A 17,375-nucleotide genomic window follows, 5' to 3' on the forward strand; every position below is an offset into this window, starting at 1 on the left:
AGATAAAGGCTATGATGTAGTCTTTAGTAAAGGAAAGACATTCCTGAGGCACATTGGCACTGGATCGACCAAGAGGATTGGGATTCGAGTAAAGAATCTCTACAAGCTGGAGGTAGATGACTGTGCTGCATTGAGTTCCAAAGCAGAGTTGGTGCAAAGCCAAGATATTGGCGAGCTATGGCATAGAAGATTGGGCCACTTGCACCATGGGGCCTTGAAGATCATGCAACAGATTTCTGTCGATCTTCCCAAGGGTAAACTAGAGCAAGTGGATCCATGCAAAGGTTGTACCTTGGGTAAGTATGAAAAATCTTCCTTTCAAGATAGAGATAGTCGAGCTGGAGCAATCCTGGACCAAGTTTAAACAGATGTGTGTGGACCATTCTTGACAGCCTCCACCGCTAAACAAAGGTACTATGTTACTTTCATTGATTATTTTTCTCGTAGATGTTGGATCTACTTCATGCAGAAGAAGGCTCAAACCTTCTCAAGGTTTTGTGAGTTCAAAGCCTTGGTTGAGAAAGAATATGGAAAGAAAATAAGGGCCTTGCGAAGCAACAATGGTGGGAAGTATGTCTCCCAACAGTTTAAGGACTTGTGTGTAGCAGAAGGAATTAAACGGGAGTTGACGACACCCCATAACCCACAGAAGAATGGGGTGGCCGAAAGGAAGAACAAACAATTATGGAAGCAGCTCAAGCGATGCTGCATGACCAAGGCGTACCACTTCATTTTTGGGTTGAGGCATGCAATACAACAATATACTTGCAGAATAGAACCCGCATGTATACTGGGGATGAAGACACCAGTGGAGGCCTTCTTTGGGAAGAGACCAGATGTGAGTCACTTCAAGATCTTTGGATCATCGGTTTATTGCCATGTGACGAAAGATGCTCAGAAGAAGCTAGAGCCAATAGCTAAGATGGGGATACTTGTGGGGTACACTGATACACCCCACAACTATCGAGTGTTCTTGCCTACCAGTCAGGGGACAGTAGTATGCAGAGATCTGAAGTTTGACGAGTAGAAGGCCATGTGAGTATATCTTGAGAGGGAGCTCAAGTTGCATGCAAAGGAGGAATTTTTGATTCCTAAGGAGGAGGAGCCTCATACTGATGTGGAGCAGCCGCATGGAGAGGATCCAAGAGTGGATATATCCACTCATGCAGAGTCTTCTAGAGATGGGCAAAAACGCTTAAGGGAAGCTAACAGATTGATGATGGGTGTGAGCGAGAATGTGGAATAGCCATCTTCTCAATGCAGAGAGAGGAGGTCACCTGAGCAATAAACTGGTTACATGGCCCGGGTTGGGGAGTGTGTAGAGACCGAACCATATTCCTTTGAGGAAGCAGTGCAGCAGCCAGTCTCGGTTGATGCTATGGTGGAGGAGTATGACTCCATAGTTCGGAACACTGTGTGGGATGTTGTCCCAAGACCGGAGGACAAGTCAGTGGTGAGTTCCCGATGGCTTTACAAGGTAAAGCAAGAAGTTGATGGCAATGTGGAGAAACATAAGGAAAGGTTTGTTTCCTGTGGTTTCTCACAGGTCGAGAGGATTTACTATGATGAGAATTTTTCTCCTGTAGAAAGGTACTCATCTATCAGATCGATGTTGGAACTATCAGCACAAATGGGTTGGAAGATCCATCATATGGATGTGAAGACTACGTTCCTCAATGGCAATGTTAGGCCCTTATACTACTAGTGTAACCCCTTATTGTTATTAGTACAACCCACTTATTATATTGATATACCCATGTAGTGCCCATATTGTTAGTATTGTGCCACATAGAAGCCCACTATTGTTATTATTGTGCCACATAGAAGCCCACTATTGTTATTATTGTGCCCTTACATTATTATTGTTATATCGGCTCTGATTATGTTATGACCCCTTAGACTCCTAAATATAGAAAAGAGGTATTTTCATTTGTATCATCCAAGAATTGCTCATTTGTGTAATGTAAAGGAGGTTGGCCCCTCGAAGAGGCTGAATTCTAAGGCGGTGATCTCTCTTTTCTATCTTTTTGTGAGCTAGTTTCATAACATTTGGTATCAAAGCTTTGGATTCTAGGGTTTCGCTGCTCAAAACAGGTCATCGTGGCATTTTCGCTATAACTTTTTCTCTGCGACGTTTCAGAAGCTAAAAAAAAAAAACCCATTTGAGAAGCAATCACGCTGAATCTCGTATCTAAATTTCATAGCTTTTCGCGCTATATTTGCGAAGATATGATTTGCGGAACTTGGTCTTTTTATAGACTCCTGAATTACATTCCAAACAGGTGACCTAGGGAAAATCATCATAGCTTTCTCTCTGAGCATTGGATTGAAATTTCATAAGAAGGTACAAAAAGAGGACGGACTGTAGTTTCTTGTATATATTTTTCAGAGCCAAAGGTCGAGACAGTGACACGTGGCATTTCATAAAAGTTCACTCTTCTGGAAAGGTCTATAATCAGGTCATCTTGGGATATTGTGCATAACTCTTTCTTGAAGAATCCAATTTGGATCAGACTGGTGGCATTGGAGAGAGGACACAAAGGGCTACTACAGGTCACAATTTCAAAACTTAAAGATCCGAAAGTACGAAGTTACAGTAGTTTCAAGATCAAGCTCCTAAAATCAAGAAAAAGCAAGATGAGGAAGTTTGATGGCAAGGATCCCGTAATTTGGATACTTCAGATGGAGCAATATTTTGTCTACATGGTGTACCACTATTACAAAAGGTATGTATTGCATCTTCATATTTAGAACCAGATCAATTTTTATCGTATGAAGGGCTTTGTTCTCCTAAACAACTTGTTACGTGGTCAATTTTTACAGAAGAATTGACAGCACATTATCCGGATACAAAAAGCAACACTTTTTTTTAGCCAATTGATAAGTCTGAAACAAAAGGGTTCAAGAATGGAGCACATTGAGGAGTTACAAAAATTGAACATAAAGGTAAAAAATATTCCAAAGGAGCATAGGATTGATGTGTTCATAGGGACTTTAAAGGATAATATCCAACATGATGTTCGCCTTTGGGAACCTGATTCATTAGAGAAGACATTAAGGTTAGCAAGAAAAATGGAAAGCAAAATTATGACAAACAGGAAGCATACCACTCACAACTATAAAGATGAAAGTGTTGTTGCCCCTAGTCTTCCACAACCTATAAAGTTGACACCACAACAATTGGAAGAAAAAAGAGCAAAAGGGCTTTGTGATAGCAAATACACTAAAGGTCATAAGTGTGCTAATAAGAAATTATTCTACATAGATTGCAAAGAGGAAGAAGAAAAGGAGCAAGAAAGGTTAGACGAAGAGGATATGCTCCAGGAACAAAACCTATATAAAGAAGAAATGAATCCGACCATATCTTGTAATGCATTGGCTGGAATTACCACTCCTCAAACCATCAAGATAGAATGACAAATCAAGAAGAAAAAGGTAATAGTATTGATTGATTCAGGAAGTACCCACAATTTTATTCATTGTAAGGTAGCAAAAGAATTGAATTGCTTCTTATATCCAGCACCAAAGTGTCAAGTGATGGGTGCAAATGGAGGAACAATAAATTGCTCTGGAAAGTGCCATAATATCAAGCTATCCATGGGAGAATATGTATTGACTAGCCCAATGCTTTCCATTCCAATGGGAGGTGTTGATGTTGTACTAGGAGTCCAATGGCTACAATCTTTGGGTACAATAGCTTTTAATTTTCAAGAACTTTTCATGAAATTTTATGTGGAAGGAAAGGAATTTGAATTAAGGGGTATTACAGGGAAACCGGGAAAGTTAATCAGCTCTAACGGTATGACAAAGCTTCTAAAAAAGGAACAAAGAGGTGTAATTGCACAATTATGTTCGCTAGATGTTTCCACATTGGAATCATCTATTTCTCCAGATCTCTAAAAAGTCTTGGACAATCATTCCAAGGTATTTGAGACTCCCAAAGGTCTCCCACATATTCGTGATCATGATCATGCTATTCATCTGATTCTAGGAAGTTTTCCTCCAAACATCAGGCCGTACAGATATCCCTATGCCCAAAAGAGTGAAATTGAACGTATGGTTGCAGAAATGCTAGAGGCTGGTATAATTCAACCGAGTCAAAGTTCTTTCTCTGCTCCAGTAGTATTGGTGCACAAGAAGGATGGATCATGGCGCATGTGTCCGGATTATAGGAAGCTCAACAAGATCACTATTAAAGATAAGTTTCACATTCCTGTCATTGATGAATTACTGGATGAATTGCATGGATCAATTTACTTCACCAAGTTGGATCTTCGTTTAGGATATCATCAAATCAGAATGAAGACTAAAGACATTCCGAAAACATCATTTAGAACTCATGAGGGTCATTATGAATTTTTGGTCATGCCTTTTGGCCTTACCAATGCACCTTCAGCATTTCAAGGTTTGATGAATTCCATTTTCAAACCATTCCTTAGAAAATTTGTGTTAGTATTTTTTGATGATATAATAATCTACAAAAAGTCTTGGAAGGATCATGTTGAACATGTTGACAAGGTGCTACAACTATTGGAGGAGAAACAATTATATGCAAAAAGATCCAAATGTTTCTTTGGAGTACAAGAGGTGGAATATCTGGGTCATATTGTATCTCATGAAGGAGTTAAGGTAGACCCTAGCAAAATTAAAGCAATTAAGGAATGGAAAATCCCCACATTCATAAATCATCTGCGAGGATTTCTCGGGTTGACAGAGTATTATCGCAAGTTTGTTAAGAATTATGGGAGAATAGAAGCACCTCTAACAACATTATTGAAGAAAGATACATTTTCCTGGACTCCAGAAGCAACAAAGGCCTTCGATCATCTTAAAGAGGCAATGTGCCAAGCACTGGTCTTAGCTACACCAAACTTCACAAAAACCTTTATTGTGGAACATGATGCTTCAGGAAATGGAAATGGTGTTGTTTTAATGCAAGATGAAAGACCCATTGCTTTCGAAAGCCGTCCAATCAAGGGAAAGTTTTTACACAAAGCTATTTATGAGAAGGAAATGTTGGCAATACTCCATGCACTTAAGAAATGGCGACCCTACCTAATGGGAAGACACTTACCCGCTGAAGATTCCACATGGGAGGACAAGAATTTTATACAGAAGCATCAAGAACTACTCAAGCGTTGAGGACGACGCTTTTTGAACGAGAGGGGCATGTTAGGCCCCTATACTACTAGTATAACCCCTTATTGTTATTAATACAACCCACTTATTATATTGATGTACTCATGTAGTGCCCATATTGTTACTATTGTGCCACATAGAAGCCCATTATTGTTTATATTGTGCCCTTACATTATTATTGTTATGTCGGCTCTGATTGTGTTATGACCCCTTAGACTCCTATATAGAAAGGAGGTCTTTTCATTTGTATCATCCAATAATTGATCATTTGTGTAATGTAAAGGAGGTTTCCCCCTCGAAGAGGCTGAGTTCTAAGGCGTTGATCTCTATTTTCTATATTTTTGGGGAGCTGGTTTCATAACAAGCAAGATTGAGGAAGAGGTGTACATAGAGCAGCTAGAAGGATTTGACACCCTCGATTGTGAGTCGCATGTGTGTCGACTCAAGAGAGCTTTGTACGGGATGAAGCAAGCACCTTTTGCTTGGTACACCAGGATCAATAGCTATTTCATCGGGTTGGTCTTCACAAAGAGTGAAGCAGATGTGAACCTTTATGACATCATGGTAGAAGGTAAGCCATTGATCATTGTTCTTTATGTTGATGATTTGATATTGACAGGTGATGATCAGTTGATCAAGTCTTGCAAAGAGGACCTTGCAAGAGAGTTCGAGATGAAAGACATGAGTCTCTTGCACTACTTTCTTGGCATGGAAGTGTTGCAGAAGGATGGGGAAGTGTTTGTGTCTCAAGGCAAGTATGCCAATGAGATACTCAGGAGATTCCACATGGAGAAGTGCAAGCCCATGCAGACTCCTCTAGTAGGTAACTGGAGGAAGGAGGATGCTACTTCAGGTGAGGTAGTAGCTGCTACTATTTATCAGCAGCATGTGGGTTCATTGATGTATTTAGTGAACACACACCAGATTTGTGTTTTGTGGTGAACTAGCTGAGTCAAGCTATGGTTCAGCCTACCAAGCTGTTTTGGAAGGCAGCGAAGCATGTGCTGAGATACCTCATAGGCACATCTCAGTATGGTTTATGGTACATATGGACAGAGGGAGTGAAGCTTCAGGGCTTCACAGATGGAAAATGGGCAGGGAGTCCATGAGATTGGAGGAGCACTTCAAGAGGAATTTTCAACCTTGGTTCAGCTGTAGGTTCTTAGTACAGCAGGAAAAAGAGGTCATTTGCACTTAGCTCAACAGAGGTCGAATACATGGTTGCTAGTCAGGCAGCATGTGAGGCTATTTCGATGCGGAAAATTCTAGTTAGATTATCAGATCAGAGGATGGATCCAACTGCGGTCTACTGCACTAATCAGAGTTGTATCAAACTCTCTAAGAATCCAGTATTTCATGACAGGTCCAAGCACATCGATATCTGGTATCATCATCTTCGAGACTGTGTGGTGAAGAGGATCATGTTGTTGTTGTATGTTTCGACTGAGGAGCAAGATGCAGATATTTTGACTGAGGCTTTGTCAAAATGCAAGTTCGAGTTCCACAGAGACAGGATTGGGGTGACAGATAATCCCTTTCTTGTTGAGAGGGAGTGTTGAAAATAGCAACAAGAAATGCTAAATATAAAAGTGCTAAAAATAACATTTCGGGATACATCCCAATTTTAGTTAGTCCCTGATCTAGAATTGAGGATTAAAATTCGAATTTGATCTTAGTCGCTGTTTGAAAAATAATTAATTAATTCATCTTGAGTTAATTAGTTAGAGAAAATCAAACATGAAGTCTATGTGAAGACATACAACAATTATCCCTTTGATTGAGGAAGTTATCCCTTAATTAAGGAGATCAAGATGAGTTGTACTTTGAGTTGTAATTAGTTAGCTCAGTTAACTGAGTTAAGTCCAGTTAGATTAGTTCCAACAGTTTGTGGAACTGATTGTGAGTTCAGTTAGTCAATGCATGCATGCATGCAACTAATGTACTTCAGATAACTGAATATTCTCTCATAAATAACTCATGCATGTTAATTCAGTCAGAGACCCAGTTGAGATCAGAGGATGGGACAGTGTACTATCAGTTGCAGGAATATTCCCTTGAGGATATCTCTTGCATGCAGAAGGAATTCATTCCTTGAGGATTGCGCAGTTATTTCTGAGTTTGGTGAGTTATGTGAGAGGTGAATTCACACAAGTGGCAGCCAGAGGACCCAGGAGAAACTGTTCAAGGAAATAAGAGGCTTGGAGGACTGAAGGCAGGCATATGTGTTGTCTATTTTGTCTATGAGCAGTATTGAGGGATTGTACTCAAAGCTGGATAGCCTATGAGCTAAAGCTTTGTGTAGTCCTGAGATATTTCCACTTGTATGATAATACAGATAGCGGGGTTTTTAGCTGAGGCTTTCCCGAGAGTATTCTTCTGTGTTCATGTGTGATTGATTTCTCATTCTCTGTTATATGTGTTCTATTTGATCTTGCCCAAAATCGATTAAGATTCTGCAAGTTTGTTTGTAGAAGCAAATCAAGTATTTTGCTTTAGTATATTGCATTATCAGATGATCTACAATCAGAATTTCTAAAAAAAAAATTATTACAAAAGAATAATAATAATAATAATAATATAATCAAAATTAACTTCAAAACAAAGTTCCTTTAAAATAAGAGTATGACATATACCTATTACTATTAATTAAATAAAAATAATAATTATCATAAAATTACCATAATAAAAAAAATATTTTATTAATAAAAGAAAAGTGATACACTAAGTAATATTAATAATGAAAGAAAACAAATAAAAATAAATTAAGAAAAATGTTAATATAAGAATAAAAGTGTATAATAACAACGGGGCCATGTGTATGGAGTTTGCTTCGATTTTTAAAGAATATATGTTCCATTTAAAAGGATGAGGGTAAAAATATGAGGTATTTTTTTTTTTAGAGAATTATAGGAAAACAAATATTAAACATAAGCATAAATAATTCAATAAGTTTTTAAAGGTATCCTACCGCAACTAGATAGGGTGAATTTTGCTTATAGTTGGATAGAGAGTCATTCTCTCATATTGATTATGATCTACATAGACAAGTGCATATTGGTTATATTACTAAATTGCTTCCATAATTTTACAAATAAAAATCCTCCCATTTATATATGAATTATTACATGATCAATTAAATTTCTACATTATTATCAATTAAAAGTTATAAATGTTATATTTAATAATTTAAACTTTATCATCAAGCACTCACTATATATAGTGATAATTATAATAATTCTATAAAATATTTTAATAACAATCTTGTTTATTCTTACACAAAAAAAAATCTTTATTCCTATTATAGAAATTGTATTTTTCCTTTTCAAAATACTTTGTAGCTTTCATCAAAATATAAAGTTTCTTTCTTTATTAATATTATAGAAATTATATTTTTCCTTTTGAAAGTACTTTGTAATTATCATCAGAATATATATGCTATATTGTTGTGAAAAAAGAAACATCCCTCAAACTAAAAAAAGGAAAGATTCTTATATTTAACTATCAACTACAATGGAGTGTAAAATTATATATCTGAATTTTTAATCTAAATTTTGATATTAAAAATATTTATTTTTTACATTACCATACAAAGTATAATTTGTCATGCATTCTCAAATATGTGTATCCAAAGTGGCATCATCATCATGTCGTGCATATTACCCGTGTTTTAAGTTGTTCTACTTGAGCCAACAATATTTCAGCCTGCGATTCCAAAAGAAAAACAATAATTAATTATTTCTTCTCATATGCCCAGCAATAAACAACATTTCAGTTAATACAATTAATTCTATCCACTTAAAAAGTTGCGTCATGTTATAACTACCTTTTGTGCTCGGATACTGTGCAATGCCCGATCAGCTTGGGCCTCCAGTTCATTTAATTCCATCACTGAAAATGTGGCCAGATCCTCCCCCGCCATATTTCTACAATTAATTGGAAGCCAACAGGAACATAAGGAACAATAAGGAAGATAAAATCAATTACATGGATCCACTCTCGAATTACCCTACCTCTGTGTTGACTGGAGAATCCTAATTCTCTCTTTCATATTTGCAATTTTCCTGCTTAAATCCTGCACATATAAAAGATACTCATGAAAGGTTAAGCCTCTAAACCTACAAATAAAGAAATGCAAATTGCAATTTATAAATACGGTGCTTGGTTATCCTTTTCTCTGTGACAAATGGCTAAAGAAATCGTTACATTTCCTAGCTTTTTAGAAAGTAATTGAGATTTTAAAAAAGTACCATTAATATTTTTAATATATGATATTCCATCATTTCTATCATATGATATTCTATAGCTTTTTATCAATAAAGTCATATGGTTTAATTTGATTTTTGTATTTGTATTTTTTATTATTTTGTAATATATTTATTAAAATGGAAGATATTTCATTAATGTATTTTAATTAAAGTTTAATATATTTTTATAAATTTATTTTGCCAAAAAAAATGTTTTTATATAGTATTGGGATAAATTGGTAATTAAAAGATATAGTGATTGTTGTTAGTAAAAATCACGGAAAATATTGTTAATTCAATATTATAGTCAGCAAACCATATCAAATAAAGCTACTCTTGATTCTAATCGAGGTGAGAAACATTATCACCATTAATTTCAGCTATCTAAGTTTCCCTAACAAGCACATATACCTAAATGTCAACACACATCTTCCATAATTAATTTTCACAAATCTTAATGTTCTGTTCTTAAATTTTTCTTATTTAATTATGTGAGTGATCTATTCAGCTCAATTCATTAATGATAATTTTCAAAATTGGATAGCAACACAAGTTACTTATAATAAACTTTTAGAAGTTTCAATGGTAATGGAAAACATCTTTTCAAAAGAGAGAAACTCTTATATATTGCACACCCCACCTTTACAAACACCCAATCTTTTATCTTCAATATAATTTACTTTTATGAGATCATGATGGAAACTCTAAAGCCTTCACTGGTTGCCTTGTCTCTCGGGGTTTTCACTTTCATGATTCTTCCCTTTGTCTGAATTTCCCTCATTCCGTTGACATCGATGCATATCTATTACTCTATGGGGAATTTCTTTTGTAGCAGGGTGCTTCCCTCCTTCAAGGTGATGCCATCACTTCAAATCAATCTAGATTTTCGGTCTTCAGGAGGTCACTATCAAGGGGTACCCTCTGTCTGCAAGTGAATGTCATCGACTTTGTCTGCACATGCAGAGTCAAAAACTAAGATATAATAGGAATGTCTTCTATCTCAATGAAGCTCCTACAAGGGGGGAGGTAGCTTCGGGAAGGGATTTTTCTCAAATATTATGGTATAGCCAAGGACACCTTAATTCTCTTAGTATCAAGATTGAACGGAGAATGATTACGCCCTCTTCCTCTTAGTCATAATCCTTTAAGGATGCTCTACAACCAAGGCTCTCACAACTGGCACCGAAATATCTCCAAGGGCCAGCCTTCATTATATTACAAGTAGAAGATAGTATAGATCTAGAGGCGGAAGACCCCTAATCAACTGTTCTCATCTTAACCTGTTAGCAGAATCCCATAATCTATAGTTTTAATGGGCTCTAGTCATCAACTCATCCGAAATTGATCAAGGATCTAGAAAAAGCCTAAAATTCAAAGTCACTAGATTCAAACGAAAGTAGCGACATTGTGTAGAGTTCGCAGAAACAACTCCAATGTAGCTTGAACGGGTGCATTTGGATTCCGGATGAATGAGAAACTGCTTATTGAAATTTGTGACGAATTAGTACACATCACATTGCTCAACACATGGCATTTATAATTACACGTGCAACATATTCGATTTGGTTGCAAGGTGAAATAATAGGTTCAAAGGTGATTTTTACATGGTGATGGCATGTATATATTAAAATGTCATTTTTAAAAAAAAAAACAATATATTAAAATGCACACATAACATATATTAAACATGTAGTGCACATTTGATTTATAAAACAATGGAATGGCGCATATGTTATAAACCATGTCAATGACATATGTTACGAAGCTATGGTGGTGGATTAATATTAAAGTGTGAAATCATATGGTAAGCGGTGCTCACAAACGACAAATGCAACGGTGAATGAAGTTTATGGTTTAACATTGTCGGATGCCACGGGATCCACTGTTCCACCGTGTTCACACTTGCCACGCAGTTCCACCGCTCCACTGTGTTCACATGCTATATTCGATGTGGATGTAACATTCTTTCCACAGGCTCTAATGTGATTCCATCACCACCGAGAATGTTCTGCTACATTTAATACGTAGTTCCACCATAACCGCAACAGTTCCACCGCTCCACCATTCACATACGATGGGTTTTGGTTGTAACTATATGCTAAGTTTGGGGAAACCATATAAACGCGCCGGAGTTAAACATAGTATATGGTTGATATGTGCATGGTTTCCATTGCACCGAATGTAATATATGGTGCGATTCTAAACAAACGTTAAATATAGACCCATATTGTTCTATGGTGATAACAATGCGATATGTAATTGGATACATTTCTATGTTTGCTATATGTGGGTTAGTCACCAACAATATGTATACATGCAGTGATGTAATGTACTGCCATGAAAAAAAAGGAGTTGTGACGTTTTATGCAACAGAGAAGAGTTTTAGTGCAGTTTTAGAGATTTGGAAGGAGAATTTTTGAAGGTTTATTTCCGGAGTTGTAAGAGGTTTTTTCTTAAGCTGTCAGTTGCATCGGATTGCTGAGGTCAAGCAGAACACAATTGGACCAGCCAAGAATCTTGTTGATGTCGCTTTGATGTATTTTTTTGGCTTTGTATTTTTAATATAAAGGCCTCACCGTTGAAAATTGGGCCTCGAGATGTAGGCTTTGAGATAGTCGAACTCCATTGGTTTGTTGTTTTAATATGCTACAAAACTTCTTAACAGTCCTTCATGCTTGTGTGTTTAATGGTGTTTTTAAATCACGCATTAACACTTTCTAAGAGTAAATAAATCACATTTCAATTAAAGATCTTTTTTGAAATCATCAACATCTACAATTTGAAAATGGTTGCATCAAATCGGGTCCCCGAATACATATCTATATTTCTGTTAGAAGAGCTTCTTTTAAAATTCAAGAGGATTATCAAAGAGATTTTGATCAAGGTTCATGGTGTTAGGGTCATTTTGGGCTCTCATTTTAGCCATGGTTTCCTAAATTCAACCCTTTATCCATGACATCTTTGGCCACTATAGTTTGTGTAAGACTTCCTAATATGCTCATTCATTTGTTAACTCAAAATATCTTAGCTTCTATAGGAAAATTTCTAAGTCATTTTATTAAGATAAATATAAACAAACTTGGGAGGGGTATTGTAACCTTTGCATGCATATGTTTCGATATATATCTCAACAAGGGGATGCCTAATAGGATCCTGATCAACTGGAATGACATAACCTTTCCATAATCGATGGATTATAAAAATGCATCTTTTATTATAAGTCTTGTTAAAAACTAGATTGGCTTTATAATGCTTGTATTTCTTATCAAGGGAATTCTCATCCTCATGATGCCAGGACAAAGGATCAAGGATGGAAACAACCAAAAGGATTTAAGAATTCCCCAGCTCACAAGTAAGACAACATGCATCAACAAAAAATATTTGCAACCAAATATAAAACTTCAACCTTAGCTCAACCCCAAGCAACACCATCTCATCCCATAGACTTTGGGATCCCTCCTCCTCCTCCACCATCTCCCCACTCTTATTTGGATCCCTCAAATTGAGAAGAAACATCTACAACCATGATCCTAGCTTCGTCCACAAGTAGACATAAATATCTTCATGAATCAAATAATTTTGATAGTGATAAGGAAGCAACCAGTGTTGCAAATTCTCCAGAAATGGATATTCCTAAAAGAAATACAATCATTGTCTCCCCATCATTTGATCCTAACAACTTCTCAGGATGGATTGTCATTCACAGGAAAAAAGGAAGAAAAGACCTTTGGAAAAAACAATGATCATTTCTGGAGATTCCTCCCGATAATTGTTATGACTCACTAGTTTTTGGCTATTACACTAGTAGTATATTTTGTCTTCTAATGTCGATGTTTGTCGAGGTTTGACAGAACCATCCCATTTTATAATTATTTACAAGATGCTCTAGTTAGATGAGATCTTAGTAACCTAAACTTATGCTACAAATCTGGTTTCTCCTTTCACAGATAAGTAGCAGATAATTTTTGTTATATATTCCCATATATATAGTTTAGCTTTCTAAAAAAAATCAATTTTCAGTTGAATTTTTGTGGTTTTTAATATGAGTAATTTTTTTCAAAGACTTTTTAAATTTTAGTTTTATGTGAAGTTTTATATTTTTTATTATACATTTATATCTTAACATAATGTTTAGCGAAAAAAAGTTGATTCCTAATTTTATTTTAAACTTTGTGATCTTTTTAAATATTTTTTATTTTATACGCTGTTTTATTTTTTAATGTAAAATATTTAATTATCAATTAACAAATTACTTAAAATTTATTTTAACCAAATTAATTTTAATACTTTACCATTAATTAATTTACCTATATTCAAAAATATTGCAAATTATTTAGTATACATTTATTTTATACAAGTCATTGTAATTATATATAATCCTTTGCTATTATGCTTACTTTTGTTTCATCATTTATGCGTACATATAAAAAAAAAAAATTAACCATCAACCAATGATGTAAATTTAAATTAATTTGTTCTTTAAATTAATTAGTACTTTCTTTTATCATCCAGTAAACATATTGTGAAAATTCCTTGAAAGAAATAATTGGATATTTACTTTTTAATTATTAGTAGTTTATTTGTCTTCTGAATTATTATTCGAAAAATAATGATAAATATACTATTGCATTTTTCACAAATAAAAACGATGTAGAAATATAAAAAATGTAATTAATAAATAGATTCACACACAATAAAATTGACACAATTATTTTTGATAAATGACATTGGAAAAACCTTGAAGGGAAAACAAGTCAAACAAATGAAGGTTTATATTATTATTCTTCAACGATTCAGGAGTACATAGATATGTTTTTCTATTTGACGAAGCTCTGACAATCTTTTATTAGAAAAATAATTTGGAAGACATCCTTGTCTCCCTCTACAATTGATCTGGACTTCTCCATACACTCGCGCTCCTTTCTGGCTTTTTGCACCTCTACCCAGAAATGTGTATTGGTGGTTTTGTTAAATTCGCACAATCCCTGGGAATGGATCCCTGCAAGCTGTTCTACCTTTGGGATACTTTCTCTGCTTCTGGGATATTGATCCGACAACTAGCAACAGAAATGTTGTTTCTTTGGAAACTCACACTAGATAAACTAGCTACTCATATTGTTATTTCGGCCTCCTTTGCTGATGAATTCGACCTACCCTTTCTTGTATCCCAGAAACTAGAAATAATGAGGAGATCTTCCTCTGGATACACAATTTACCAAGGTGATGCAAAAATTTCCCCTGTAAGTGATAGTTGTCCACCTGTGAACCATGGGTTAGTTTTGCATAAACCTCCTTAAAGTCATCATCGTTAGCATATTGTTCAGCATAACTCTCAAAAGATAACGAAGCATTATGCAAAATAACAAAAGCAGAAATAGGAGGGCGAGATAGCATATCAGCCACTTTATTGCTAGTGCCCTTCTTATACTTTATTACCAGATGAAACTATGGAAGAAAGCCTATCCACCTGAAATGAAGAGATTGTTTCAACTTGGTTTGTGATTGAAGGTACTGCAAGGGCTGATGATCTGTATGGATAATGGTCTCCTTGTCGATCAAGTAGTGTTTCCACTTTTTCACACTCTACACGAAGGCATAAAGTTCCTTGTCATAGGTGGGATAGTTTATCACAGCTTGAGAAAACTTCTCAGAATGGTAACAAATCGGCTTCTTTTGCTGCATCAGTACAGCTCCCATGGCATAACCGCTAGCATCGGTTTCGATCTCGAATGGCTATTGGAGATCTGGTAAGGCTAAGATTGGCACGGTGCTGATCTTTCCCTTCAATGTTTCGAAGGACTTCTGTTGTCTTCCTCCCCATTGGAAGACCTGTTTCACACTTGTCAAGGTGTGCAAAGGTGTTGCAATAACAGAGAAATTAGCAATAAATCTCCTCCAATACGGGACTGCACCTAGAAAGCTACGGACCTCGGTTACACTAGTATGCTTAGGCCAAATTACAATTGCTTCAACTTTAGAGGGATCAATTTTTAACTAAGCATGACCAACAATGACCTAGGTAACCCAAAGAGGTTTTCCCGAACTCACACTCTGACAATTTTACAAAGAGTTTTTCCTTTTTCAGTACATCAAGCACTTTCTTTACATGACACACATGTTCAGACCAACTCTTACTAAAGACAAGTATATCATCTAAATATACAAGAACAAAATCATCAATGAAAGGCTAAAATATATCATTCATAATCCGCATAAAGGTGGTTGGAGCATTGCAAAGCCCGAATGGCATCATCATCCATTCGAACAACCCCTGCTTGGTCTTGAAAGCAGTTTTCCACACGTACTGCTCCAAAATTCTGACCTGGTGATAGCCACTACGCAAATCCAACTTTGTGAAATAAACAACACTTTTTAATTGGTCTAATAAATCATCTACGCGTGGAAGGGGATAGCGATTTTTCACTGTTATCTTGTTGAGCGTGCGGTAATCCACGCACGTCCCCTAGGTGTTGTCTTTCTTTGGCACTAAAACAATCGACAAACCACACGAAGAGGTGCTCAACCTAATGACGCCTTGGTCCAGCAATTCCTTCACTTGTCTCTTGATTTCCCAAACTCGATAGCCGACATCCTATACATGCCAATATTTCGCAGAGGGGCATCATGTTGTAGATGGATTTCATGTTGCATTTCGCTCTTCGGGGGTAATCCCTTCGGTTCCTGAAACATCTCATCATAATTAGAAATCAATTCAGTTAATTCCTGTTTATGCTCCTGATCGCAGCCCTAGAACGCATCAGCGAATTCTACCTCTTTTTCCCTTACAACCATAAGCATGCATCCTTTACTGGAATTCACCAGTCTTTTCATTTGTCTAGCGCTTACAAGGCTGTAATTAATTTATTTTGATGAGCCCTCACTATAGATTATATCTCATCCTTAGTGATTTGATATTTGTTCTCATGACGGAAAAAGAATGTCTTTCTATCATACAGGTATGGGCTCCCTAACACCATGCCACAGATATCCAATGGTATTACATCCAATTCTACTTCGTCTACTAGCTTAGACGCAATCACAAATTTGACCTTGCACTACTGGGTTGCATTCAATTTCACTTCATCATGTATCCATCCCAGCGGGGAAGGTTTCGGGTGTGGTTTTGTCTCTAAGTCAAGTTTCTTTACCAGGGATTCTATAATTAAGTTTGCTTGGGACCCCGTATCAAACAGAGTTTCAACTTTGGTATGATTTACAACAACTCTGATATGAAATAATTCAATTCTTTTTCGATCATTCAAAAGGGACTCATCTAAAGAACTGGTTCCTTCATGCAATTTAGACTTAACAGGAGGTGTAAGAGTACCTTTTGTTCCTGCCGCTGTGATCAACGCTTCATCTCCTGAATCTGATCCAAGGTCTTGTTGGCCCGCTGCCACTGTCTTCTACTTCTCTTTTCCTCCATACTTCTTTGGAAACTTTTCTGGGTGTTGCTTCCAACAGTGTTCGTCATCGTGGCCTTCCTTCTTGCAGTGATTGCAATAAGGCCACTCTCCTTCTTTGGTTGTTGCTGTTATCTTCTCCTTCCCTTTCCATTTCGCCTTGGATTTTCCATTGGGAGGTTTGAACAGTGGCTTTCTGGACTGATCATCTCTTTCATTCTTGCCCTTATCCTCAATATGAATTGCTTTTACGTTGGCTGAATCAATAGTGGTTGGTTCAAACAACAATATTGAATGTCTAATATAACTATGCAGTGAGCTAATATACTTAGTTACAACTTCAGGTGTATCAAGTGCAATACCCAAATTCAGTGCTTGCTTCCTAAATTCTTCTGTAAAAATCTAAACATCCTGCCCTTTTCCTTGCTTTAAATATTGCCAATTCATCAAAGCTTTTTGCTTGTATCCTAAGAGATAAAACTGTTCCTTTAACACATAAGTGAAATCAAGCCATGAGGAAAAGAGCTTACCCACATTCTTACTGCTTTACAATTTTCTCTCCCACCAAATGAGAGTGGTGATGCTCACC

General features: G+C 36.3%; 1 protein-coding gene across 3 annotated transcripts in view; it reads right to left on the reverse strand.

Moving 5' to 3' along the window:
- Positions 1–17,375, reverse strand: part of LOC149212050 (MADS-box protein SOC1-like) — a 426,272-nt gene that overhangs the window by 122,811 nt on the left and 286,086 nt on the right. For 2 of the 3 annotated variants that reach the window (XM_089391665.1, XM_089391664.1), the window contains exons 3-5: positions 9,150–9,211; positions 8,963–9,062; positions 8,800–8,841 (exon numbers count right to left, since the gene is read on the reverse strand). In XM_089391665.1, coding sequence (XP_089247791.1) covers positions 8,800–8,841; positions 8,963–9,062; positions 9,150–9,211 — 204 coding nt within the window. Of the gene's footprint in view, positions 1–8,799; positions 8,842–8,962; positions 9,063–9,149; positions 9,213–17,375 lie in introns of all 3 variants that reach the window. The other variant, XM_089391666.1, reaches the window with a different exon arrangement.

Source organism: Pinus tabuliformis, chromosome 1_1, assembly GCF_031772625.1.
Source record: "Pinus tabuliformis cultivar Carrire ecotype Pingquan chromosome 1_1, CPIR1, whole genome shotgun sequence".
Lineage (NCBI taxonomy): Eukaryota > Viridiplantae > Streptophyta > Pinopsida > Pinales > Pinaceae > Pinus > Pinus tabuliformis.